Source organism: Opisthocomus hoazin, chromosome 5 (assembly GCF_030867145.1).
Source record: "Opisthocomus hoazin isolate bOpiHoa1 chromosome 5, bOpiHoa1.hap1, whole genome shotgun sequence".
In the NCBI taxonomy this organism is placed as follows: domain Eukaryota; kingdom Metazoa; phylum Chordata; class Aves; order Opisthocomiformes; family Opisthocomidae; genus Opisthocomus; species Opisthocomus hoazin.
This window is the reverse complement of record NC_134418.1, coordinates 26,947,382-26,974,508: the sequence shown is the minus strand read 5'-3', so window position 1 is coordinate 26,974,508 and position 27,127 is coordinate 26,947,382. Positions and strand designations below refer to the sequence as shown.

Genomic DNA, 27,127 nt, shown 5'->3' with positions numbered 1-27,127 from the left:
TCAACCTATACAAATTTTTATCTTGACGGTAACTGGTTTCTCAGAATGCTATTAAAATGCCATTATTGCAAGCAATGCTGGCTAAAACAAGTTCTACAGATTTGCCACCACTGCTGAGCCAAATGATGAAATTATTAGCATTTTAAGTGATGAAGGCCACTGAATATTGGTAGAGTTTAATATCTAACAGTATATAATATCTACTAAATCTGCTCAAGTTATGGGCATAGGTAAAAATACAAATTTTAAAAGCATGAGAGATATTAAGTACTTCTGTTAAAACTGCTGTTACTGGTGTACCACACAAAGTCTACTGCGCTTCAACAGCCTGTAAGCGTTCTACCACTAAGCATTAGAGCATTCACAGTGCTGCAGGTTTGTCAGGGATGATCACAAGGTCACTACCTATGAACACTTCTCTCATTGCAAGAATACCAGCAAGCAAAAAAACCTATGCAGTTTAAATCTTAGGGAATCTTTGTCAATGAGTCTATTGAAGAACAAAGCACCTCAAAGTTGTAACCTCACTATATAAACAGCAATTCTCTTTCAACTCTTCAAGTAACACCAGGTGTGTGCTGAAAAAAGTATCAAACTATTAAAATGTTGTGCAGAGAACTGTAAACTGGAAAAGTTAACTAAAATATATTTAGATGAGCAAGAAATACTTTCCAAGAATTAGGAAAAAAATAATTATGCTTTTAAGAAGTCATTATTTTAGGGACTTCGTATTTTACCCCATATGCCTTGCATTATTTTGCATAGAAGGTTTTAACTGTTGTAATTAAGATGGCATAGATTTAACGTCAGCTATTTTTTCTGTCAATTTGGGGAAGCAGAATTATTTTTCTAAACTATTCTTCCTTCTGTGATTTCAATTGCTATGTTTCTATCTGAACTGCAAATAAAGTTGTGATAGATAAATGTGGTGCAACAAATTATCTGTGTTGAGAACAAAAAGGGTGAAAAAGATGAGAAGGATGCTAGAACAATCAAAAGGAGAATATCTGCTGCCAGTCAGACACTCTAGTGGAAAATGCTTGGCTTCACTATCAGTGAAGTGTTGTTAAGCCCTGTTAGTTTGGAGTAAGTCACACTCAGATCTATTTCCTGGTCCTAAAGTTAAGCCTCCTGTATCATCTAGCATAGCAAAGTTTCAGTTTCTAGCTTGCTGGAACACAGCAATTGCCATTAGGTTGGTATCAGCCACTGCTTTCAAATTTGGTAAGTCACTTTCCCTTCCTTTGCCACGGAAGCCAACAGTACCCCTTGGTGGATGTCGGATGGGAGAGTAAGGAAGACTTCACAGCCTCTTTCTGTAAATAGAGAGCATTAACAACAGCAAATAAACAAAGAGCCGGACTACCACTGTTTGGCTTTCTAAGCACCACCAACCACAGGCAGGAGTGTACTTCATAGCCTCCTTACATGAAGTATTCTGGTGGAACAATGGAAAATGAGATATTGCTCTGTTTGCCTAAAATGTTTAAGCTGATACATTTTCCTTGGATTTCTACTGTGGGAATTAACAGTGTATGTAGGAGTTTGGTCTGACGTGGATTGAAACAAATCAACAAATTCCCACTTTCCTGTAAATTCTGCTTTCCTAAACATGTCTGTTCAGAATGGTATGTCACTACAGTAGATCGCTATAAAGATGCAGGATTGTGCTTCAACATATATTCCTTTACAGTCTCCATCTAGCTCTTTCTTTATGTGCGATATCATGACTTTCCCTCTTTGGGCCCTACAACGCAATTTTACCTTTCCTTGCTGACTGTCCATAATAAGACCCAGAGCACTGAAGCCACAAAGAAACTGGAAAATAAATCAAAGGAACTTCTAATAATATCCATGTGGCTCGTACAATTAAATCAATAAATCCAAAAGGAGAAAGAATCACTGTGTTTTTCCTCTTGACAATCTATCAAGAATAAAGACTGGCCTAATATATCACAAGCACACCTACCACCACTCAGAAGACCGCTGCTGCCACAAGGGGACATTATCAAGCACTAACTTGATATAATTTGCTGAATTCTGTTATACTGCCCCAGTGAAACTTCTTCTCTGTTGTACAGGCAAACAGATTTTGAAACAATTCACCAAGTCTTTTACAAACTACATAACCCTATGAATTTAACTCTGAAGGTTTAGCCAGCCTCTTGGAAAAACAGAAACAGGTGAAGAACCTGCTTACCTACTTACACTATTTGTGAAATGAGTATTATGTAAGAGGATGAATACGATTTAATCCAAATAGTAGCTAATATACGAAAAAGCACTCTCACCACATGAAATTTGTATTCCAGTACATTACTTAAGACCTCAGCCCCTCATGTAGCACATAGCTATCTTTAAAAATGGGTGAAACAAGCACTTCTGGGACTGATGGGAGGGCACAGAAAAACCGTTTATTTCAATTCGAAGAAAGACAGTAACAAATAAAAAAGCAATGTCTTTCACTGAACCGTTACTGGTATTTGTCCAAATGTTTAAAAAGTCCTCACAGTAACTATTTAGGTAAGACTCAGATTACTTTGTCACTAGTTCATTAAGAACTATCATAAAATGTGTTTAATAATTCAACTCAATAAATAGCATGAGCTGTTGGTAGAGTGATGAAATACTGTGGGTGGGAGCTTCGGCCTTCTGAGAGCTATAGTTAATCCTTTCAGCCACACGCCCTGAAATACAGCGGTGTCAAAACCATAATTTGTTTCCCTCTCCCACCCCAACTAATGGCATTTTTTAAAAACAGACTTAATACCTATGGACAGTGTATGCTCAGGTAGAACAGCAAATAATTCTTAAGGGGCTTCATTTAGTTTGGCCTCTAGTGGTACTGTCACAATGACAGATATAATACAAATAAATACTGATTTAAGAATTCTGAGTTATGTCAGCCCACAGTGAAGACCATGGTATGCTCAGCACCTCCAAAACATCACAATAAAAGCTCCTCTTTCCTTCCACCTCCCCAAAAGGAGGTCAAGAAAACTAACACACTCAGCAGCTGCTATCCTTCCCTCTGTTGTCTCCATGCCACAATTCCTCCCTTTAAAGGTGTTTCCAGAGCAGTTTCTGCCGGGGAGCCCTTGGCAGCAGGGCTCCAGGGAAGCTGCAAGACCAAGCAGCGCTGGGGAAGCCAAGACCTCCAGGGCTTGGGGCTAAACAGCCTGTGTGCATACAGCAGCTAAAACACACACACTCCTCAGCCCGAGGGAAACCAGACTAATCTCCATGAGGGGAACCTCACTCAGAAAAATGCCCTTTCCTTTGGGCTTTCTGCTTTTCCCTTCCTGACTTTTTTTTTTTTCCCCCATTATGCAATAATGAAAAGTATGCAGATTTGGTAAAATGCGCTGAATAGTCTCTAACAGCCGGTCAGAGCGACGATGCTGAGTTATAAGAACACCCAAGACGACTCCAGGGGTCCAACGCATGGAAGGCACCACGCCTCTGCAAGGAGCATGTGGTACAGAATAAGCACCATTTAGAACCACAGTCTTGAAATGCGCTTGGCTCAGAAATGCTCCCTTGGTCTTCCCATTGCAGCCTTTCCTCCATCTGCCAATCTGGGGAAGACTGCAAACTCCTCTCCTGGTCAGCCTGCTGAGGGACCGACCCTGTCCCTTTCGCAGAAGCACATAGCTGTCCGGGGCAGGATCTGGTGTCTCGCGCGCGCATCATCCTGAGCCACTGCCAAACCTTCTCTGGGAGGTGAGGCAGATGTGTACAAAAGACAGCCCACAGTGCCTCTATAGTGCTTTTCTGCTATTCGTGTAATGACACCTATACTGTAAAAGTGGCCCACTTTCTGCCTTTGATGTACACCACTAGGTATGCTTAGATAATCATAGATAGTCACCATTTATCTTAAGAAGGTTATGCAGTAACTGTGATTGAAGTGACAGACTGGCCATTACTAACGTCCTTTCTTGACCCAAATATTGGAATTTGTCATACTTGCATCCCAGTGACAGATCAGTTATCTTTCTATCATTGCTCTCAAGTAAATAAACCCCACGAAATTCAAACTGTAATTTTAAAATGCACATAAACTTAACTCTCAAAAAGTGTTATTAATAGCACTAAAGAAATCAGACTGCTAAACAGATGCATTTAAATGGATGAAAATTATTCCACATTTTAAATAAAACAGGAAGCAATCTTTTCACTGAAAGATGCCATTCAGATCAGGAGTTCAAAGCACTGTAATTTATGCACAATGACTTCACCCTTTTAATTGATCCGGCCTTTCTAGGGGTGTGGTTTCACGTTACACTTCATCTGATCTTATTGCAGGCTACTGCTGAAAGGCGAGGCCCTTCGTCCTCCCCCCTCGCCTTACTCTAGCTTCGAGCAGCTGCACAGAGTGAATCAGATCAGCTTCCTGATCTGACCAAGAAATACAGAGTATTTTTGGTGGGCTGACAATTCTGACCATTCAATGAGCTGATCCAAAGGATCCAAATCATTCTGTGGCCACACAATTGCTTTGTGTCACACAAAGCAGACACAAAACTGGAAAGGAGGGAGAAAAGCCTGAACCTTCCCTTTCAGCAGCAGCTTGCAGTTGAATAGGTGAAGCATACACGAAACTGCTTCCTGAGGCCCTATTTCCCCGGCAGCCTAAATCATCACAATTCCCACTGTCCTCCTCCCAGCTACACCTTCCTGCTGCTCTTGCTTATCAGACTCTTCTCTGAGCTGACCCTATACACCAAGTTGATGGAAAATTAACCCAACCAAAAAGCAAAGTCTCCCCTTCCCTCTTTTCCCCCTCCACTGCCTTAGTTCTCACCTGTTCACACGGTAAGGTAGTGCACCCGCCTCACGCAGCAAAAAGCCATTACTTTTCTGGTCAGTATTAATTCTCTGCTGTTTAGAGCGCAGACTTAGCCCCAGGAACATGTCAACAAGACCAAGACAGAAACAGAAAAGGGGATGGTGAGAAGCTGTTCCTTTAGTTCAAAGGTGTAACATCAAAACCACAGGCTCTTGCCACTTCAGTGTGAAGTCTGGCAGCTTGATTTCAACCCATCTCCATCAGCAGCATGAGCTACAGAGATCATGCTTGCTCTGCTGTGGCTGAGGGGTACGTGGATGTTACCTTCTTTGCTCTGGGGGTGGGAGCACCAGCAGAGATAACTGTAGGTCATTTATGGGCAACAAATTCATGAACTACAGAGAAAGTTTTCCTAGAATGTGAATTTGATTGCCCTAAAAGCAAAATACAGCTTCACAGCCTCTCCTCAGCCAGCCCACAGCTTAGAGAAATCTTGGTATGAATTTAAAGGTGGAAAAACTATAGTCACCATAAAGGCTAATATATTTTAACTGTCTTACCACTGAAACAGGGTCCATGGCTTCTTGCTTGATAGGGACTGGGTCAAACATTAGCATCTTTTTTATTCACCTGTTCTGATGCCTCTGATGTCCTGGCCTGCAGGGGAAAGACAAAGTGTCAGAAAGCCGCAGGAAATCCCCTAATCAACTTTCTGAATTGTAGAGAACTATTTTGTCAGATTAATGTGAATGTTTATCCATCTCTAACATGGCTTCTTAAATATTTGACTGGGCTTCATTTAAATATTTCAGTTATTGTAAGTTTATTCTTTCCCAACTGCTACTGAAGCAAAGGGACATCTGCCCACTTTAATGAAAGCTTATTTGAATTTTCATTGTGCATGTCAGCAGATGAAGATCACAGAATTGTCACTTCCATTAGCTGTCAGTGTGTAAACACATCACAGTTTAGACCACGCATTTCTCATCAGCATTGTAACTTCAGAATAATCTTGTTTACACAAGTGAAATGATTCTAGAGAAGGTATCTCTTATCTAAGGGTCCTGATAGAAAAGTTCAAACTTTCACGCACAGTGACATGGAAATCAATGCAAAGGAGAGATTAAAATCCAGGACTGATTTGGAGAGGCACATTCAACATGCTGCAATGACTCAACATAAAAAATACATCAGTTATTTCCCTGAGAGAATAGATATACTGACAATTCAACAACAACTTGTGCTAACTGTGCAAAAGAAAAGCACTTCAAAAAATTTGGTTGTATTCCACACAGCTTCAGCTGTTTTTTCTGCAGAGTGTTCAACCTCATTTGTCCAATTCTAGTTATCCTGAACTCCCTGAAATAAAAGCATTTAGCATAAAGCATGTCATAACTATCATACTCCACATTTGCTGTGGTCAGTTTGGAAACATGATGTGAAGGAAAGGAGGAGATACCTCTTCCGGGGTAAGCAATAAGGGTACAGAGTAAAAACCAAGAGAAGCAAGGAAAGTTGTTGTCAATGACATTTAGGTGTTGGCAAGCTCATTACAGATCACTTGAGGTTATACATTATATGGCTGATGTTCAAGTAGCAGGTTGTGACCTTACACTCTAGAGTGCACAGCCCTGCCTGGAAGTGGTACGACCTCTATTAAGATGCGAGGACAAAAAAAAATTTACACGAATTGAATTTTGACCAGTAGATGGCACTGGAAAGAAACGAATACAGCCAGACTACACCATCCAGGCAAGCTCACCCTGCGGAAGTGGGCTAGAGGCGCAACAACAGATTCGGAGTTGTGGCTGGAAAATTCTTCCAGAAATTCAAATGAAAATTCTAAGATGTACCTGCTCAAATTAAAACAATTCTAAAAAGCCTACACTAATGAACAATTCTGCAATTAACTATCATGTGTGTTTACAGATAAAAATTTGTTAAGAGCTTCCAGAGAAAGACAGCCTGAGTTGTTAAAAGCCTATCATTAATTATTCAGGTATATGAATAAAGTTTAAAGACTTATGGAAATATATTACAACAGTGTGTACATTTTGACTAATGGAAACAAACAAGTATCAAAAATAAATTCAACTATCTTCATAATTCTTCTTATAAAAGTCCAAAGGCATGACAAAACCAAATCACAAAAAAAAAGTGAAACAAATAGAGCAGCTGAATGCAATTTCCAGTTTAAACTTAACTTGTAGTTTTCTTTTAAAAGCAGTAGTCATGTATGGTGGTAGTATTTGCTAAAAGTTATGATAATTCTGTAACTACTTTATAAATATACTGTTTTTCTTTGAATGGTTATCTTTTTCAGGTTTTTAACATTTCACAAAGCTAGAACTACCTTTTCAGAAGACTGTCTTCCCAGGATTATATCCACATATCTGTGCATTAAATGCATATGTGCATTTATGCATCACTCACACATGTTCCCACATAAATATATGCATTAGAAAACAGAAAAAGTCATACTTTTAGACATGAAAAAAATTATTACAGTAAAACGTAGCATCTCAGACCTCATATATAAGAATTTGGAACTACTTGCTTCCAGGTTTCCAGAAACTTTCAAATTTCAGTTTATATGTGCATAGACGAAGTGACACACCAATTTGTACTTCAGTGAAGGAAGGAAAGAGGAGAAAAAGGAGAAAGAGAGAAAAGAAAGAAAAGAAACAGAAGAAAGAAAGAGAGAGAGAAGGAAAGAAAGAGTTTGTTCTAAGCAAGCAGTCACGCTCCCCAGGCTACTCTTTTTGTCATTTCTGTTGTTCTAAAATTGGATTTTCTTCAGTTTAAGAGTTACTCCTTTTCACTTTTTACTTCAAGCAAGTGTGTGAAAGACACTTGATACACATTTTACATGTCATACTATACATTTGAGTGTTTCCTGAGAGGCCTCTAAATTACTGTGCAGGATTTAGACTGACACAGACAACAGAAACTGTAATGCCCTGAATAAAGTGAAAAGTAATTCTCAGTCTTTCCCAGGTGCAGTCATCTAAGAACAGCAGAGAAAACGTTACTTATATTGCTGCATCACAAGACAGAAATTGACCACTTCTTTATCACATGTTACTCTTAAGCGGTAGCTTTCTTTTACCCATTTGATAGTGACTGGCAACCAACTTTCAAGAAAGGAAAAGTAATGAATATATAACGCTCGGTGCTGTCGGTCCAGATCAGAGGGTCAGATTCTTATTTGGTGGACTGATAGAGCTGCTACAGAGTCAGTATACACCAGCTTTGGGTCTGCCATTTAACATTTAGATCAGAAGGACACTTTGCTAAGGCTGCAAATAAACTCACAAAACATTCTCTTTGTACTTAAAAATAATGCTCTGAATTCATTGCTTGGACCACATTCACGAACGAAATACACGCATGCACACTCACACACAAATAAACCATGCTACTTCTAGTAAGAAGTCAGTAATTTTCCCTGGTCTGTTTATAAAATCATGCCTACTAACTCAAAACTTCCCAATCTGTCTCTCCTAAACATTTGAGAAGGGGGCAATAGTGAAGGTAAACAGCCTTATCTGTTTCTATTACAGTGGAATGAAAAAAACAGTCGGGTTCTACTTTAGACACTGATTTCATAATGTACTCGTTTGAAAGCCCACAAATTGTTTAGTAAATACAACTAATTTCTGGAAAATTAAAATACCGTCTCTCATTCCTGAAGTACCCTGAAAAAAACAGCGAGGAGCTATATTCATATTAAGTGTATGAAAAAATAAGGGCCTTTGTCTTTCATGTTATTAGATAAACTATTTTGCATTAAAGGTTTTTTTTCATGTGGGTTAAAAGAATTTAAAATGCATGTAATCTGAAACTAAATAATTAACTACAATCCAGTAGGCAAACATTCCACCCTCTCTTTTTTTTGCCTCCCTCTCTTTTTCTGCTAACAAGCCACCCAGTTTTACTTTCTTGCCTCCTCCCATTCACTCCACCCTGCGGATCTCTGCCAAGTCAGTCCAACTTGTCCAAACAGGACATGGCTTTTGATAAGATTTTGCTCACACCCTGTACTTCAGAAAGACAAATGAAGCAATTGGTTTTTGTATGCAAAAAAGGACAGGTGCAAGGTAAAGTCCACTCAGAGTCCCTCAGTATTTTTCCTATCTGAAGTCCAGCGAAGACAGCAAGCCAGAAAAAACACAAACTCTGCCCTTATGATCCCATATGCAGGGAAGTAGCCCTTTCAGAAGAGAAGTTCATCACCAGTAGAGCTCACCGCCTTGTCAAGATGGAAGACTTCTTGATATTAAATTCCTGACAGGTACAGGTTACTGTTTCAGAGACGTAACTAAGAGTAAATGAAAGCTTGAAGGTGCTTAACGTGTATTCTGACAATAAGGACTTGTACACATTATTTACCCTGGATGAAACGAGCAAGTGGTTACAGAATGCACCCGGACTACACATCTGCACTGCAGAGCAGCTGGAGAAGAGCAACCACATTGCAGCTACCCCGGTAGCTCTGTACATCTACCTTCAAGGTCCACCAATTCTGCAGACCTGTTATGAAAGGAAAGGGTGGGGTGGAGGGCCAGTTTTGACTGTGCACATCCAACAACTACAACACAGAGCCTCTAACACAGAGCCTTTGCTCTCATTAACTACCTGGAAGAACAGTGAGTGACCTGACTCTTGCTGTGGAGAGGCGGGTGGTGACCAGAAATTCTGCCTCCTCACCCCGCGCGAAGCATGCGCGGAGTTCGCTTTCTCAATCTCTGTGCCCGAGGGAAGCAAGGAATGCTGCCCCGTGGTACAGTGAGGCTTTGTCTAGAAGCTTCAAGGTACGATTGTTATTGTTGGTATAATTACAGAATAATGTAATGATATCTGCTAAATTAGCACTGCGTGAATGCCCTCTGCAAAGACACTGCAGCCCTTTGCAGCAGTGTTGCTATCTAGCAGCCAACCTAAGTCATGTGGCCCAAGCTCTTCAGTCCAAGCCCTTTGGGACTTAACACTGTTGCTCTGAAACTATTACTTCTTCTGTGAGCCTCAAGTCCAACTTCCCCTGACACTAAGGAGAAAGGATAATATCAGAAGACTCTCCACTGATGAAATCCAAAGGGTGGGGAGGTTTTCCAAACCTGGGTGAGAAGTCTTCTTCAATGAAACCTTGAAAGAGAGTTTGACAGAGGAAAAGCAGTTCCTGAGAGCAAGATTCCCTGGAAAGGGTAGAAAAAGTTTTCCAGGGCTAGTAACAAGATGTGTTTGCACTCAGTGTACCAGTTGCTCATCAAGACCTGAGTCAGCAAAAAAGTGTTTCTAAAGTTCCACTAACTTTAATGGGAAGTAAGCAAGCGCTTAACTGCACTGCGCCCCAAAATAGCAGCAGGCAAAGAAACTCTCCGGCTCAGCACAGCAGTCAAAGCAAGCAAGAGCAGGGGAAGCAGCAAAGGCCCAGGCGCGGTGCTGGGGGAAGGGAGCAGCCACCCCATGAAGAACAGAGCAGGGGGGAGAATCATGAGGAACTAGTACACCAAGAACACGTTTCACTTATCGGCAGCCTCCTGTGTTTGTTCACTGGATTTCCACACGGAAACGGTAGTAAGTGTTGAAAAGTTAAGACGTTGTGTAAAAATAAAACAGTACCTGGGCAAAAATTTTCTGCTGAAAGTTCTACTTGATAGGCACGCAGAAAAAGAGTATTTCTATAGTATTCTGTTATTTAGCATTTCAGACTATTTTTGCTTTTCATTGACTAGAAAATCTTTTACCTTCTTCCTTTCAGAACTGCAAGAAGACTGAAAAGTCTGGGTTTTTGCACAACTTGTGCATCCTGACTTTGCTGACTTCACTTTGTTTGACCTGGAACCACTCTGACGTAATCATTTATCTGCTATGTAGCAGACTAATCAGTATTTCCATTAAATTTACGATAATACTGTTGCAGGCTCTTTGAAGCCACATGCCTAGAAATGGCTTTCTTGTATGCAAAAAATTGGGGGCAGAAAAGTTCTTGCAGTGCTCGTTAAGAAAACATCTTTTCTACCAAGGGAAAATGGAGCCCATGTAAACACTGTTCAACCTCCTGTTCTACATTTACTGAACCTAAGGAACAGAGAAAGAAAAGCTCTCGAGGCACCTCCATTAGACAACATTGTCCCTTATCAGGGCAGACTGCTGTCTGGTTTCCTGTCTCAAGCTACTTCTTAGAAGGAGAAACAGTCTAGCAAGGATAAAAGATCCGACTTTTGAAAACAAATGAAGTATATGGAACGGTATGATAATTTTTCCCTTCCAAACTGAACTTTGGTGTTTTGTTGCGTTTTTCTTAAGAGGTTAATTTTTAGGATATTTTAAAAGGAGAACTATAAACATCAGAAACAGAGATTCAACATTTTTGACAGTATGGGGAAGAAGAAAAAAATCTAATTGACTAATTACAGCTTAAATTATTACTTTGAATGAGAATTTGAATACAGGGAACATGTGGAAGAACTTCAGCGTATCTATGGAAGTGGGAAAAAAAAACAACCGGGAGAAGAGCTGGGTAGTGTAGTGGGTACAAATGAGACAGTGATCAAAGCAGCTTAGACTCTCTAAGTGGAAAGTCTGTCATGCCTTCATGGATCAAGTTAGTTTGTTGGTAACACACACTGACTGCATGATAGGCAGACCGAGCGTTTGTTTTTTTTTCCATTCTGACTTCGTTTACTATTAAAAACCTGTTAGAGCTTTGTCTTTCCATTTGGCTGATCTACGCTTACACTTCCTTCCCCTGGGAGACAGCCACTACAGCTATAAAACCCTTAAAGGAAGCCTCGGCATCAAGTCAATGCTTAACAGGGAAGGGTTAAATCTCTCCTAAAACCAGCTCTGCCAAACTTCATATTCTGGGTTGGAAGCAACTAGCCTCGGAATGAAGACACAAAGCTTCAATGCTGAGAGCATAAAGGAACTCTAAAAGACCTCCTGTTAGCGTGTTAATTAATATTAAAAAGTTGGTTAACAAAACTATTATAATTTTAATCGCATTCCCTGGTTTTGTAGAACTTCTGGCTACAAAAAGGTGTGAACCACAAAATTTACTGCATTTATTATACACCAGTTTCCAATACTAAATGCAGTTTAATGCAACACTTTTACTCTGTCATGGGAAAAAAGATTAAGTATGTTTGAAATCCTATGCAAATTAACAGTACCAGAATTAAGGTATTTAATTGGGTTCTAGTGGATAAACTCATCCACGGTATTCTCAAATTAGCAGGAAAATGACTAAGTAAAAACAATGGAGAGTAACAAATGAAAATAATCAATAAACAACTTACCAAAACTGTGTGGCCAAATACTTCTTCTTGTCTGGATTTCTGAACAGACAAAAAAAAAGCTGATGTAAGGATGTGCACGTGATTCAGTAAAAATTATTTTTCACATAGAATTAAACCCTGAAAGAGGAAGTTTAAAACACGTATTTTGGATACTGCTTAAAAGATACCTGCAATGATCACAAACAGCTAACTTTTAGCATCCAAAAGAGCAACAGCAGGAACTAGAAGATTACTTAGATTACTTTAAAAACGAGTGAAATAACAAAAGGGTAAAATGAAAGGGTGCAAGTATTTCTGTGCGTAGAGAAACCATGGATATTGCGGCCCGTAAGTGACAGAGGAGAATAAACACTTCATCTTGCACTTTCATCCAGGGCCTGACTGAAAGCCCACCGAGGCTAACACAAGTCTTGCTCTTGATTTCAGTGACCTTTGGCGTGGGTCCTTTAGCTCTTCTTCTGTCAGATCCAAATCAAGAGAAAGATTTATGTTCTCTTTCTGAATCTCATTTTGATGTCAGTCTCTATGTCTGCCTGCAATTGGGTGGGGGGAGAAGACAAGTGTAAAAACGGGAGCAAAAAATTTATTTTTATGCCTTCAAAAATGCAAGATGTGGGACAGCCATACCTATTTATTCCAAATAAAAGTTAGCCAGCAGTGCCTCCTTTTCTGTGTTACATCTGGATGACAGTGAATCTTCTAGCTTGTGTAAGGACAAAATACCTATTCCTTTTGAGGTCTGGAAACGCAAAGCGCTTATGGTGGGCCACTCAGGTTGGGTAAGGAGAGAAGCCAAAAGCCTCTTTCAAGTATGAGCCTACAGATGCAGATTCTCTTCTCCTACTCTTTTTACACCAGTGTAACTCCGTGACTTTAATGGAGCTGTTCCAGATCGGCTGATGCACAAGCGAGAGCAGAAAACTGGCTGACAACTTTCTGGAGACTCGAATAAAAGTTTTCAGCGAAGGGAGTGAAGCTCTCCAGTTCAACCCCATAAATATACTGGAGTCGAGGCCGTGCGTTAAAGGTTAACTTGGAAACCTCATGATGACATAACACAGGCATCTTAAGCAATCGTGAGTGTGTGGAGACATGATAACTCATCGGGTGGGGATTGGGAGTTGAGGGGCAGCGACAAGGGGCCTGGACGAGGCTACCGATCTGCCAGAAAACAGCCCGAAACAGGAAAGAGCACCACATATGCCACTTGGAATGTGTGACGCAAACCCCAGCCTTGAAACAAAGAACAGGAAGCAGCTCTGCTGGCTGCGCTGGGGAGAAAGCAGAGAGAAACATTTAGGCGGCCCTCCCTGACCCTATATTCATGAGCAGCTGGAGTCTTTTAAAACAACAACAGTGGGTGGAGGCATTTGTTCATTGGGTGTGAATAAAAACACTGTCCTTATGCAGGGGACCTGCCCTATTTACTAACAGGCTCCCTTAACATGAGCGAGCAGGCGATTTTTAGACACCACGGGTCACCACGATTAGCTGGAACCTTCCCGAGGACTACTTGGTTTATTACTGTACTTAGAGAATGCCAGCAGCTAAACAGAGCTGCAGCTTCGCGACATCAGACGGGCAGCGCCCAGCCTGACAGCAAGCACCTTCTCCGCAGACCCTGGCAGGAGTGATTTGCCAAGCTTGGGGTTGCTGCCGGACAGCTTCTCACTTTTGTTCAGCGCTGCTCAACGGCTGAGGACCAACACCACTCAGTGCACCCAAGTGTATTTTTCTAAGCCATCAGACCCCCAGCCTTCTACATCCCTGTTTCATATGCACTCAGACTTCACCTCCGGACCCGATTTTCCACGGATATAATGCTTTTATTTTTGAAGCACCCAAATGTACAGCTGAATAAATGGAATCAGATGACGACATGAGGCAGAGGGAAGGCACATCTTGCCTAGATGTCATGCATCAGAATAACTTCAACATTCATTTTCCTTCAAAGCCATGGTTGCAAACACTCCCTCTTCTCTTACACACTTTGCATCGGTTATTTATACATCCTGGGTGGGACATCTAATATTATCCCATGTGAGAATGTGTTACGGCAAAGCATGCGGATGAGCACCACAGTAACACTAGCAATTGCTGTGGGATTTCATGGCTGAAGTTTTACACCACACATGAGGTGACAGCTGGCAAGTACCACATCCACACAGCAACATCTGGGTGTAGGGTTTAGTAGCAGTTCCTTACTTTCTTCATATTCAGTATCTGGAAATAAAAAGTAATTTGGTGGTTGTACAATGCCCATCTCTATCCTGCTCACATTTACATCATATGAAGACTTTTACTTTTGGCTAAACAGGTGTTGCCTAGGTCAAATCCTCACAGTACCTAAGGGCTCCCTCGCAGCTCTGCTGCTTAAGAGGAAATTCTGCTCGGTTTCTCAGGGAAGGGAGAGACCATTATAGTATAATTTTTTTTTTTTTAGCTCCTGCCCTTACCCCAGTCTCCCTTGTGGTCTGTGACATATCTACAACAGGGTGTGCAGGGGGAAGGGGGGAGAAAGTATTTGCTTGCTTGGGAAAAAATAAAAAAAGGACACGAGTCAGCTTGAGGTTTTTTGGATTTTGATACCAGACAAAAGATTCTTAAAAATACAAGAGGAAAGTTAGTTTGAAATAAGTCTCTTCTGGGTCAGGCAGGATTATCAAATCCAGATGTAGTTCCTCTCCTACAAGGAGCAGCTCCTCATGTGATTATCAAGACAGTGTATCTTCAAAGTATTCTATGGAAAAATTCATTAGCGGGTAGCCATGTAATCCTTTATTTTCAATGCAGGTAACGAACATTTACAGGTATTAGTTCAAATAAAGTCAAGTCTTCAAAGCTCTCCTATCAGCCACCCCAATTCAGCTTTTCCCAACTTCCAGAGTTCAGCTCCACCAAGAGCGACACTTCCCACATGGATTTCCACAGGCAAGGAAGCAAACGAAACACAGCCAGGCGGTGCAGGTGCAGCACCCGAATCCCCAGGGCCGTACACAAAGCAAATTCAGCGTCATTTTTTTTTTTTCATATAACCTTTGAACGACCGCTTCAGCTATTCCGAAACGGATCTTTCTCCCAACCTCCGCCCAGGTGCTGCGACCTCCCAGCGCCGGCGGCTCCCGTGCTCCCCTGACAGAGGTCCAAAGCCAGGAACTCTACTCCCATTTCGGCCTTAAAAAAAAAAAACACAACCCGCGGCACCCAGAACAGCGAAGCCAAGCACGGTGGTTATTTCCAACTCCACACTCGGCTGCGGTGCTGCCCTCGGCGCGACCCTTCACCGGCTTTGCCTTCGCCGACGCCGCGGCCGAGCGGTGCCAGGGTCCGGCGGCAGCACGGGGGACTCCGCGACCGGGCGTTACCCGGGGGGCACGGCGCGGCCCGCCAGCTTCGCGCTGCCCCGGGGCGGGCTCCCGCCCCGCTGCCCGCCCTGCGCACCCCGCTGCGCTCCCCACTTCGGTTCCGCCCGGCGCGATCCCTAACGGAAGGCCAGCCCGGCACAGCCCGGCGGGCGGCCGGCCCTGAGGGGCAGCCGGGCGGGAGGCCCCGGGCCGGCGGTGGAAGCGGCCCCGGGCGGCGCCGCCGGCCGCACAGGTGCGGTGCCGGCCCGGGCGGGCAGCCGGCCAGCGGCGCCCCCCGCTCCCGCCGGCCTCACCGCGCAGGAAGTTTCACGGGCGCCGCGCAGGGAGCCCGGCTGGGAGCCCCCGCGCCCCACTCCCTCCTGCAGCGGCGGCGAACGGACGGACCCCACGGACCCCTCCTACCCCCACCGCGGCGGCTCCCGCTCCCCGCGTTGCCGGCGGCGTCCCATCCGCAGCCGCCCCGGGCTCCGCGCCGCTAGCAGCGCCTGGAAACTTTCCTCCTCCTCCGGCACCTCCATCCCACAGCCCCCCCCGCACACTTACGCTCGGTGGACGCCGGGCCTCCGTCGGCTCCCGCAGCGCCGGGGGTGGCGACAGGCGGCGGGGCTGGGGGGGCGCCGAGGCCGGCGTGTCCCGCGTCCCCGCGGCTGAGGCGCCTCGGCGGTGGCTCCGGGTCCGTGTGCGAGGAGGCGCCGCCCGCCCGCGCCCTGCCTCCCGCCCTCCGCCCGCTCGCCGGCCTGCCTTCCCCCCGGGCTGCTGGCACCGGGCCGCGCTGTCACATGACGCCGGCGCCGCTCGCCCTGCCCGGCTCGGCTCCCCGGGCCGGCGGGGTGAGTGGCGGTGGGAGGGTCACGGCGGGGAGCGCGGCCGGGCGGTTCCCCGCCCGCGGGGTGGAGGCTCCCGCCGAGGGGCCGGGGCGAGTCACCGCACACAAACAGCCGGGCACGCACTGACTCCGCGCTGCCCGCCCTGCCTCCCGGGGGCAGACGGGCTCGCACAGACGCCAATTACCCCCAGCAGCCCGGGGAGGGGAGCGGGGCCGCCGCCCCCTGACAAACCTGCCCGTCCGGCTCCTCCTCCCCGCCCGTGCGTCGGGCAGAGGCGTGCGCCTGGCACCCGGCCCCGCAGCGCAGCGCACCCCTTTCCCTCCCTCCCTCCGCGCCCACCCCGCCGACCCGCGGCGGCAAAACAACAGCAACACCCAGCGCCCGGGGGGAAGGAAGGGAGGTGCTCGCTCTGGGGCGCTGCCGCCGAGCTGGCTTCGCCGGCGGGGGCCGGGAAAGGGAGCGGGGCGGCGCGGAGCCGGGCGGCGTTTCCCTGGCCCTCCCGCCGCGGGGCTGCCCGCGCCGCGCCCCGTCGCGCCGAGGAGGTGGCGGGGCCGGGCGAGGCGAGGCGAGGCCCGGCGGTGCGGGCCGGTAGCCGGAGCGCGGCGGGCGGGGGGCAGAGGTGTCGGCCCGCCCCCTGCTTGGCGGCTCGCCCGCCGGCTGCCGGAGGCCCCGGCCGGGGTGCGTTTTTCTCATGGCTGCGGACAGCCCGCCGTGCCCGGCGGGAGCGAAGGTGGCAGGCGGGGAGAGGCGCTCCCCGAGGCGGGGGCGGCGGGCCGGGGCGGGCCGGACCCCCCGCACCGCCCCTGCCTGCCCGGCCCGGGGCGGGGGTGCCTGTGTGTGTCCCGGGCCTCCCCCTGGCCGCGCTCCCCGCAGGCGCTGCCCTCGGCAGGGCCCCGTCGTGCAGCGCGACCCGCGTGGGCGGGTGCAAAGGCCGCGGTGCTGCCCGGGGGTGGCGAGGGGGCCCTGCGGGGCTCGGGGTGAAGCCGGCGGTCGGTGCGGAGCATCTCTGGCTCCCCGGGAGCAGCCTGCGCGCTGCGCTGCCTGGAGAGCACCCCGATTTTCCACCTTTGGGTTCTTGCTTCTGTGCCCCTTGATTTTTATTAACGCTGTCCACAGCGCTGTAAAAGCGAAGCGAAGGAGGGGAAGGGGTCGGGGAAGGGTTTTCAAACATGCTGCTGTGCGTAGGTGCGTGTTCGGTCTGTGTCTTTATTCCCAGGACGTTTTAACGCATCCCTTGGCTTGGCTTGCTGGTCTGCGTGGCTGCGAAAAGTGAACCGCGAGAGTGGCCTGAAGCCCTGACGTAAGAATGGGCTGCAGTATCTCCTGCTAAGCAATTACACTGTATTATGTCACAACAAGGTAGTACTGAAGTACTGTTGTGTAGCTCATAAAGTGTCATTTTTTTATTATAAGCCTATAAAATAATCAGAACTGCTGTTTTAGAACATACACGCAGATGCGAAACATTTCATGCGGGCTGTGAAAAGGATTTGCTGTTGTTTTCTTGCAGGGACATGCTCAAGATAAAGTAATTATGTCCCAGTTTTGCATTCTTTTGTTCTGGGAACTAGCAGAGGTTACACAGCCGAGTAGAACTCTGAGGTCAGAGGCAGAGCTGTTTTGATGTCAAATCATGAGAAGTGCCAAAATATTTAGTAGTAGCTAGCATGCCGCTCCGGGTAAAGTCACCGGGTTTTCCTGCTAGCTGTTACCTAGTTCTGGCCTCAGATGAACCTGTTTTAATGCGATGTAATTTTACCGTCTTTTTGTGAAGTCACTTTGGGTTTATGCTGGCAAACGAGGGGAGAGGGAGGACTGTGAATGATGCTTTTACGGTGCCAAGCAAGACTGTGCAGCTGTCAGAATTCATTTCCCTCCTGTGTTTGGTTTTTGTACTTAAAACAATTCAAAACTTTGAAAGGATGTTCAAATTCTGAAGGAGCAGGATCTCATTGATTTTAATGGGAATTGGAAAACCAGGATGGAGGAGCTGGGAACACAGAGAGTCCTTGCCATATGGTCCGCAGACCCAGTAGTTTTAACCAGGTCTGGAAGTGTTTCTGGATCAAAGGACTGGCCGGTGGCAGCCCTTAACATCTTCCAGCCCAACACCTCCTCCATCCCTGCTCTGCCCATCATCCCCGCAGCATTTCAAATGTTGACATGCTGGATGGCTTCTCTCCCAAAACGGAAGGAAAAGAAGTGGTATGCAAGTCCTTGGTATTGAGAGAATAAAGAATATTGCTTGGGTGTCCTTTGGTTTGTAGCACACGGCATGAGCCCTTGCCGTGAGATGGAGGATTTGATACGCCGAGGATCCATACTCCCAAGCATTAGGGAGAGAGCATACACACGTACAGATTTCTGTATAAGCAGACAGAAGATGGTACATAGAGTGGGTGGAGGGGAATGTATGGATCTTTGGCGTGAACAAGTCAGTATTAAAATGTTAAATGAAAAGGTGTAATATATTCAGGATATATGTCTGTTCGAGGACCAAATCCAGCCATGGTTAAATGAACCCTTGCTACAATCAGCTGAATTACCACCATGACGAGTGTGACTGAAATTGTACACTAACTTACAGCTTTTAAAGGTAAAAGCCATATTCTTCTTCCCAAAAATCAGTTAAAAGCAGTAAAGAATTTTGTGTACATTTTCAGTCCTTAATTTAACTTAAGGTTATGGGGTGAAGTTGGAGTGGTTTGCTGGTCTCAAGCAATGCAAGTGTTAAGCTGCCGTTTCTTCTGAGTTGCTCTGTGTTACAAAATGAACTATGCAGTCAGTGAGCGGTATTTATGCAGGGAAGATGTCCACTGGAATCGGTGGACTTTTCCCTTAGACCACAGGTACAGGGTAAGGCCAAGACGTGTTTGAGGTGTTTGGATATCTGTGTATAAACTTCCTGTACTCTGCTGAGTTTCAGGTCAGAGAAGTCACCTTGTGCATGTGGTACTCACTGAACTGCTTCTAGAATGAATGAGAGAGATCATCACGTATCCAGGAATTGTCATTATTTTTGTTAAACACAGTTCACATCTTGGAAGAACCTTAAATTTCATGCTTAAAAAGGTATTTATTTATTGCACCCCAAATGTTTAATTTCAGCAGTACAGTGACGATACAGGCCAGTGTTGTAATTCCAAGTTTTTAGAAGTGTGGAAGTTGAGACAGTAGGAGTTTAAATGGGAGTTTAAATGATTCGGAGGCCTAGGTATGTCTACGCTGCAGTCACAGACATACCTGAGCTGGTTTTCAACTAGCCAACTGGGGAGCTGGTAGCAATCCAGCTGTGGCAGCGGACACAGCTGGAAAACATGCCCAGAAAGCTGGGTGGATACTTCAGTGGTTAGACTGGCCTGAACTCAACACCTAGGCTACTACCGGTGCCCAAGCTAGCTGATTTAAAGCTTGCCCGGCTATGTTGACTCTATATTGCAGTCACATCAGTTGTGACTGTGGTGTAGACGTACTCTGAATTGTGTGACTCAGCCCTGTCCTTTGGCAGGCAATTCCCGTGCCGTTCTGGGAGCTGTGTGGGTAGCGTCAACTCCCTGGTCCCCAGGAAAGGCTTTTGCAGGTATTAAAATACCTCACAGGACAACATAAAATGCGCTTTTATGGTGTTGAAACTTCCCATATTGAAATGGTGGGCCCTCATCTGGTAGCCACTCGGACACGTGAGCAACCCATGAGTCAACCTGCGTGTGTGTTTGCATAATTGGGACCTTGTTTGCATAATTGGGACCTCACTGCTCGGAGGAAGGGCAAGGTGGCGGCGAGCAGCCAGGCTCCCTTGGCTCTGCCGCGCGGGTGCTGGTGAGAGGAAACCACCGTCAGAGCTTGGGCAGAGCCGGTGTTGAGATGCACGGGGCCTAGGGCAGAGGCAAACGTGTGAACCCCTCCCTGGCTCCCTCCTCCTGCCCGCGTGCTGGGTGATGAGCCCTGCTGCCTGGCCTGGCCCGGGTTCCTCCTCCCCACCTGCCCCTGCCCGTGGCCCGAGGACCCAGGCAGTTGCTCACCCCTGAAACGAATTATCGTTTGGTGCAGAAACAAATTTTCAGACACCACAACACAGGGCTCTTTTGTGTTCACCACCTCATGCAAGGAAGGGATGGACGGCTGCTCTTTCTAGTTAAAACCACCGAGTCGCACGTGACTGCTTTTAATAAAAAAGCAGCCCTCTGAGGGTCAGCCCTCAAGTCCACTGCAGCAAAGTTACACAGACAACATCTGGGGATGGGGCTGTGTGTGCTGAATTTCTTGTTACGTCGACATTTTTGAGAACAGGCATGTTTTTGTTGCAGGTGTAACTGCTACTGAAGGCTGCTGGGCTTGGATTCCATTATTTGAAGTGTAGAAAGGTGGTTGTATTATGTATTGATGTCCAAGATTGAGTTGAGGGATGCTTGAGATTTGCATAACAGAAAGAACAGCAACAATTTTGGAAATAATAGCAGATATGTATGTGTAAATATTGTTGGATCTGGAGACCAAATTCTCATGAAATGCTGACGTGAACTCAGAGGAGGTGTAGATGTTGACATAATTGAGATTACAGTCTTTCCACCTGTTTAGATGCTCTGTCTCTTACTTCATACCGATCTTGGGCTTTATTACGATAATGACATTTTCCTGAATACTGGGTCTAAAATTTCTCCTCAAAGTAGAACAGGAAACAGAAAGATGATGTGATTTATTAATAAGAAAAATATATGCATTCAGTGGTTCGGTTATGAAAGTTCTGTTGCTTTTAGTCTCTGTCCGCTGTTCCTTCCCAACAGAAGGCAATGGGAAACACGTGGATAAGAAGTCAGTTACTCTGCTCAGCTCAGTTCACTGGATATAAAATGTAAACCAGTTTGCTTATGTAGCTGTTGACTTTCACTGTACAAAGATTTGCTTCACGTTCCAAAACAGGCTGTGAAAGACTTGAATCAGTGGGAAGTCCAGAGAAGTAGTTCTGCTCTTTACTATTCTCAGAAAATCTTATTATGCTCCAGTTAGACAGAAAGTTGAATCATTAACAGGTGAAAGTTGGCTTTGCTGTGCAAAAAGTAATGTGAATGTCTTAATTTATGTCTGTTGAGAGCCCATATCATGTAAAAGTCACTTTGACTTTGCTCAGTCAGGCAGCTGAATGAATACAGTGCCAGATTCCTCCCAGCAGAAAAATGGACATTCCGGGAGGTGGTTAAGGCTGTCTAACTATAGTTGCCTATAGTTAAGGCTACTATACCTCCATTGATTATTTGTTTGATTGATTGATGGGAAAATAGATAAATTTTAAGATAGTATCTTAGGTTTTTTTTTAATTGAAGCATTTCTTTCCCTATTTTGTCATGTTTTGTTATGTATGGCTTACAGCTTTATATAGCTTGAGTAGGACACAAATTAACCTTTGGAGGTCTCATATATCCAGACATCATGGGTTTTTAGATGTCCTCCTGGAATGGAGGAACAACTTTGGGTCTAATTTGGGTGACTGAGAGGTGTCCTAAAATATGGAAGATGCTAACACCCACTTTTGCCTTTTTTTTCCTCCTTTCACATTTGGGGAGTTTGTTTGCTTGTGTAGTTTAAGATGTACTGTCAGAAATTAGAGAGTCTTGAGGTCTGACATAACTCCATTGACTTACTGGAATTTCCACAGTCACAAATGACTCACAGTGCTCAATATTGAAAAACAGCCTCCAAAAGCATGCAGTTTGGGGAAACAATGTTTTTTGGTTGGTTTTTTTTTTTTTCCTTGCAAAGCTGGTATTGCATGAACAATGTATATTAGCAGAATTTGAAAAGGTAATGTAGGACTGAACAATGTCGTATCTCTTTTACTCTAATATCATTACATACTTACTGAAAAGCTAACACATTTGTTCACTGACTTGTGAGGTCCTGAAATGACTTGTCAGACAAAATGTAGAATTTAATTCCTTTGTCTGAAGAGATGTACTGAATTTGGCATGATATTGGTTCCTTCCCTTGCTGTTTGAAAAAACTCTGCAGAATCTGACCAGTTTGGACTAGCTGCCATCTTTAGCTAATTTTTTGTACATTAAAAATATGTATCAGTATATTAGAAATGTCACTGTATTAAAAAAAAGTATTTCAGTAAAGGCTGTGACAGCTTGGAAAAGAAATGGCTTTGGGGGACCTAACAGCAGCCCCACCCGAACCCATGTGGAGGTTACCGAGAAGGTAAAGCTGAAGCTGAGGAGCACAGTGTGGGAATGGGAGACAGTGGTCAAAAAAATGAGGGAATGGGGCAAGGGGTCCAGCCAAAACAAGAAAAAACGTTCTTTTGCCGTGAAGTTTTGGAACAGGTTGCCCAGAGAGGCTCTTAAATGTTTTCAAAGGTTTTCGGGGTCTGACTGGGCAAAGCCTGGACAAATCTGTTCTAAATTCAGAGCTGAACCTACTCTGAACAGGAGATTGGACTAAATGACCTCCTGAGCTCCCTTCCAACCTGACCAGTGCTGAGGTTCTGTGATTCTGCATGAAGTACCACTTTTAGGGGAAGATAAGGATCATTACGTGCTGTAAAATCAGGCTATTCATACCATCCACTACCTATAAAATGTTGTACTTGTTAAATGGAAATCTTGAATGAAAACAAACTGGAAGTTAGAATTGCCATAATTCAGACATGAACAATGAAGTAAAGGAATAGCCAGTGGCCACCATCTTCCATACCTGTATGTAGTACTATATACTCCAGGAAGAATGGTGTCTGTTGGTTAAAAACAGAGAATAAGTGCTGTTCTCTGTTTTTACCAGCAGTACCATACATTTTTATTCTTTTTTTTCCTTCACTGCATTTCTAAGTATTAAAAGCAAAAAAGCGTTTGGGAAAATACATCCTTTCAAAATTTTTTTTTTTCTTATATCAACTTATCTTAATTTTCTTAACATAACTCCTGTTTTCATGATACTTCCAAATTACTTTTGTAAAGCAATGTTACTTAGAATTTCAATGTATAAACAAAAAGATTAGTATTTTGGGTGATGTCAGCTATGATGTTAAGTATAGTCCCCTTATTTGAAATGTAATTCTTTGCCTTCTGTGCAGACACCTAGTAATAACCATTATTGATCCACCCATTTTAATGAAAACTGATTTGACAGAAAATTTTAATTATGTACTTAGCAATACAGTTTCTGTAGTAAGGAAGAGATATCTTTCTATCTGCAGAACAGGATTCTAAGCTCATAAATTAATGAGAGAAAACACCTGCTGGATGACTATTGCTTTGACTAGCTGTGCCTCAGACTTCCAACTACAATATGAAGTGTAAATGAAATTTCACTAATACAACGTGGGCAAACACTTGGAGACAGTACAGCCAGCAGAAACCTGAGATGAGGATTATCTTGTAGGTCTGGTTTTTCATCCTAGCTAGGGTGTGTTACCTTAATAAGTAAGCCAAATAATTACTTATTTACAGATTCAGCAAATGGTAAGGTCACACTGGCATTTCTGAGCAAAGAACCACACTGAACTGATCGATTCAAGTGGCCTGAATTTGTTTGAAATGCTATGATAGCAGTTAGAATTCAAGCAAAGTCTATATGATTGTAAAATAAAAGGTACTGGGATAGAAGGGGATGTGGCATTCAGCAGGTCCAAAGGCATGGTGGGGTACTACAGAGGTATCCTGCCTACAGTGCAGTTTATTGTTCAGGATTTCATGAAGAAATACTGAGTGACATTAAAATGACATGAAAGCAAAGAAATTATTTCACAATATGTGCAAGTCTTCCAGTTGTGCTCATAGTTTTTTCAATACAATAGGAAAAGCATTTGTACAGTGTGTTTCGCCAAACACCTTCATAATTTTTCATGAATCAGATGAAACTAGCATCAGAAAAACATTTTCCTGTCTAAGCTTTAAGGGAAGACTCACCATTTCTGTTCCTTAATCTACAATGCTTCATGTTAGTATTAGATTTTCAAAAATGACCAGGTCCTTTTTAAGTCCTCAGCTTTTCAGTGTGCATCTTGGGACACGTTTGAAGGAATCAAATTGTCAAAAAGTGGGGGAGTCAGTATGTCCTAGAAATGGTTGGCATTTCTCAAGGCAAACTGGACTTTGTGGTTTTTTTTGTTGTTGTTGTTGCTGGTGACTGAAGGAGGAAATAAAATTGAAATGTCTGTATATATATATCTATGCACTGCGGGCACTGGAGTCATGACTAGCTACTTGCCTTCTCAGTGCTGGATCATTTAATAGCCGTCTTTATATTTGCATAAGCCCTGTCTTTTACATGTGCGATGGACCTGTGTCTGACCCGATTTACATGATTTGGGAAGACTCTGCTAACTTAAGTGGACTAACTACGCTTATTCAGAATGGTGTCGGAGGCTATTTCAAGTGCAGTACTGCACACGTAGCTTGCAAATATTTGGATCATTGAAGAGTATCTAAATGGCCTTTGTTTATTTCAAAAGTGCATATGGGTTAAAAGCTCCAGTATCAGTATAACTGAGGAGCATTTGAGGAGCTGTGAAACATAAAGCTGGGGTGGTGGGTATATGCAAAAAAACGGGGAAGGTGAAACAGGGCTTCTGTTCACAAAATCTGCCTACCTATATTGCCACGTGATGTCAATTAATTCTTATTCACTTCTGGTCCTAAACAACTGTGCCCCATGTCTCTGTCTTCTCTGTCTTTTTGAGCTCTCTCCTTGTTTCACTGAAGAAGCAGCAGCAGTAGCAGCATCTGTCCTGGTTGTAAAAGGAGCATTGGTAGCAGTTGTCAAGACAGGCGAGATTACAACTGACACTAGTTTAAATAAAAAACAGCTGGGCATTTTACATGCCTGTGATGCAAGGAGTCTTCATTTCAAATGTCTTTTTTCCTTCAAATTTTGATGATAAGCGTCACGTATTTGCTAAGGGAATTTCTCTTTGCTGCACTTTTGGGAAACAGGGAAGCATGATCACCATTTCACTCATGGAAAACAGAGGCAGCATTAGCAGAGAAGGGTGAAAATCACTATGTCTGAATCAGTAGGTTTTCTGTGAAACGTTCAAGTGTTTATTTTGATTTGGAAATATCACAGAATCATAGAGGAGTTTGGGTTGGAAGGGACCTTTAAAGATCATCTAGTCCACCCCCCCTGCAATGAGCAGGGACATCTTCAATTAGATGACATTGCTCGGAGCCCCGTCCAACCGGACCTAGGTATGGACTTAGATTTTGGTGTTTGAAGTGGTTAAGAGCTGAACCAGGCTTTCTTGAAACTGGGGTACATTGGGAAACCGGTGAACCATCTTTCCCCTTCTCACGTGCAGGTGTCCTCTTGGGTTTCAGTTGTATTTGGTGGAGCAATGGAGAATTGATAGGCTTTGGGGACAGTGGACTTCTTCTAAGTAATTTCCAAAATTATGAACATGATGGTGAAAAAGCCAAATGCCTTTAAACATTTACAAGTTGGTTTAGAAACTTCTTTTTCCCTACCATATGATAAAGAAATATTCATGAGCAATAGAAAAATGCCTGAGGCTGTGAGCATACCACTGTGCTTCGGTAATTTTGATCTGAGCAAACTGGTGACTTCTGAGCTGTACTTGGCCAGCCACCACTGCAGGCCTCGGGCATGGAGACCACACTGACATGACCACTGACTAGCTCTGTTTTTTGGGCTAGTTAGCTGGGGTGTGTGGCCACACCGGCACTCTGGGCCTGAGGTTAGCTTCTCCCAGGGTGGGTTGGTTCTGTGCACATCCCTGTCCTGAATAGTCCAGACAAATGCAATGTACCTGCATTCCTGTTTCCAAGCTGTGGTATGCCTGCTTGTACATATTGCCATCTCTTGACTTCTGAATAAAATCTGCTGTTTCCCTGTCAGCATTTTTAATGACTCTCCTGTGACTAGTTTCACCCAATCATTCCCAGATGCTGCAGCCGCGTTCAGCCCTGTATGGCTCTGAGGGCAGGCGCACAGCCTCCCAGACCTGGGGAGAGGTGCGAAGGGTACCTTCCCCTCCCAGCGCTCTCGCACCGAACGCTCTCCTCTGCATGGGGTTTGCACGGGAGGATGCTGCGTCCCTCCTGATGTCCTTGCCCTCGCCTCTGCAGGGGCTGGTTGTGTAACTGTGCAAGGCTGAATTCCAGTATCTATAGTAACATTTAAACAGAAATAAAACAGTTCCCAAAACAGGAAAAAAGTTACTGAAAACTATCCAGAAATGAGATCTTGCCTCTCCTGGGTCACACAGGCAGCAAAACATGGGTTGCTGGATCTATATAAACCGTAGATGAGATCCTTACCCCTATTGTCTGCTTTCACAGTATGCAAGAGAGATGGAAGAGAGGAAGAGGTCTTCAGAGAGGAGACAATTGACCTGGAATGGGAATGGGGGATGACAGCTGTGTGGCCACTTTCCAAAGATGCTTTCAGAAACTTGGTGAGAGTATTTTACTGGGGATGGGTGTGGGAAGAGCCATGGGGACATTAATAATGGCTGTACCTTAAAGTGTATTGGTGCTGGGAGAGCACTGCTGCTCACATGCTAGCTGAAGAGCCTGTCTGGGATGTCCGAATTACGTGGGACTGAGACCAAGATCAGTAAACAGGAAGATGGCTTTTCAGTCAGCTTTACTCTACTCTGTCTCCACTGAAGGCATGCTCTCTTCAGGCTTCTTGGGATCCCTTATGAACAGCAAAGCTACTCCTATGGTGATCATTTCTCAAAAGAACTCCCTCAGCAAAACCATCTGGTGAGGCATGGCCAAAGCAGGTTCACATCAGTGGACCACCTTTGGATCAATGGATCATCAATGGATCTACCTTTGGTGAACAGTGATTTAGAGATACCATCGTATCCAATCTGCTCTG

The 27,127-nt window shown here is 44.6% G+C and overlaps 1 protein-coding gene across 3 annotated transcripts in view; it reads right to left on the bottom strand.

Annotated features, from left to right (window-relative positions):
- The window catches only part of KLF3 (KLF transcription factor 3), a 28,693-nt gene extending 12,563 nt beyond the window's left edge, over nt 1-16,130 (bottom strand). The window contains exons 1-4 of one of the 3 annotated variants that reach the window (XM_075420694.1): nt 16,002-16,130; nt 12,094-12,132; nt 5,353-5,449; nt 4,808-4,900 (exon numbers count right to left, since the gene is read on the bottom strand). Coding sequence is in view for 1 of the 3 variants with exons in the window: in XM_075420693.1 (XP_075276808.1) it covers nt 5,353-5,409 (57 nt within the window). In the remaining 2 variants the exon portion in view is untranslated. The remainder of the gene's footprint in view (nt 1-4,807; nt 4,901-5,352; nt 5,450-12,093; nt 12,133-16,001) is intronic. The other 2 variants (XM_075420695.1, XM_075420693.1) reach the window with 2 other exon arrangements.
- Between the last annotated feature and the right edge of the window lie 10,997 nt (nt 16,131-27,127).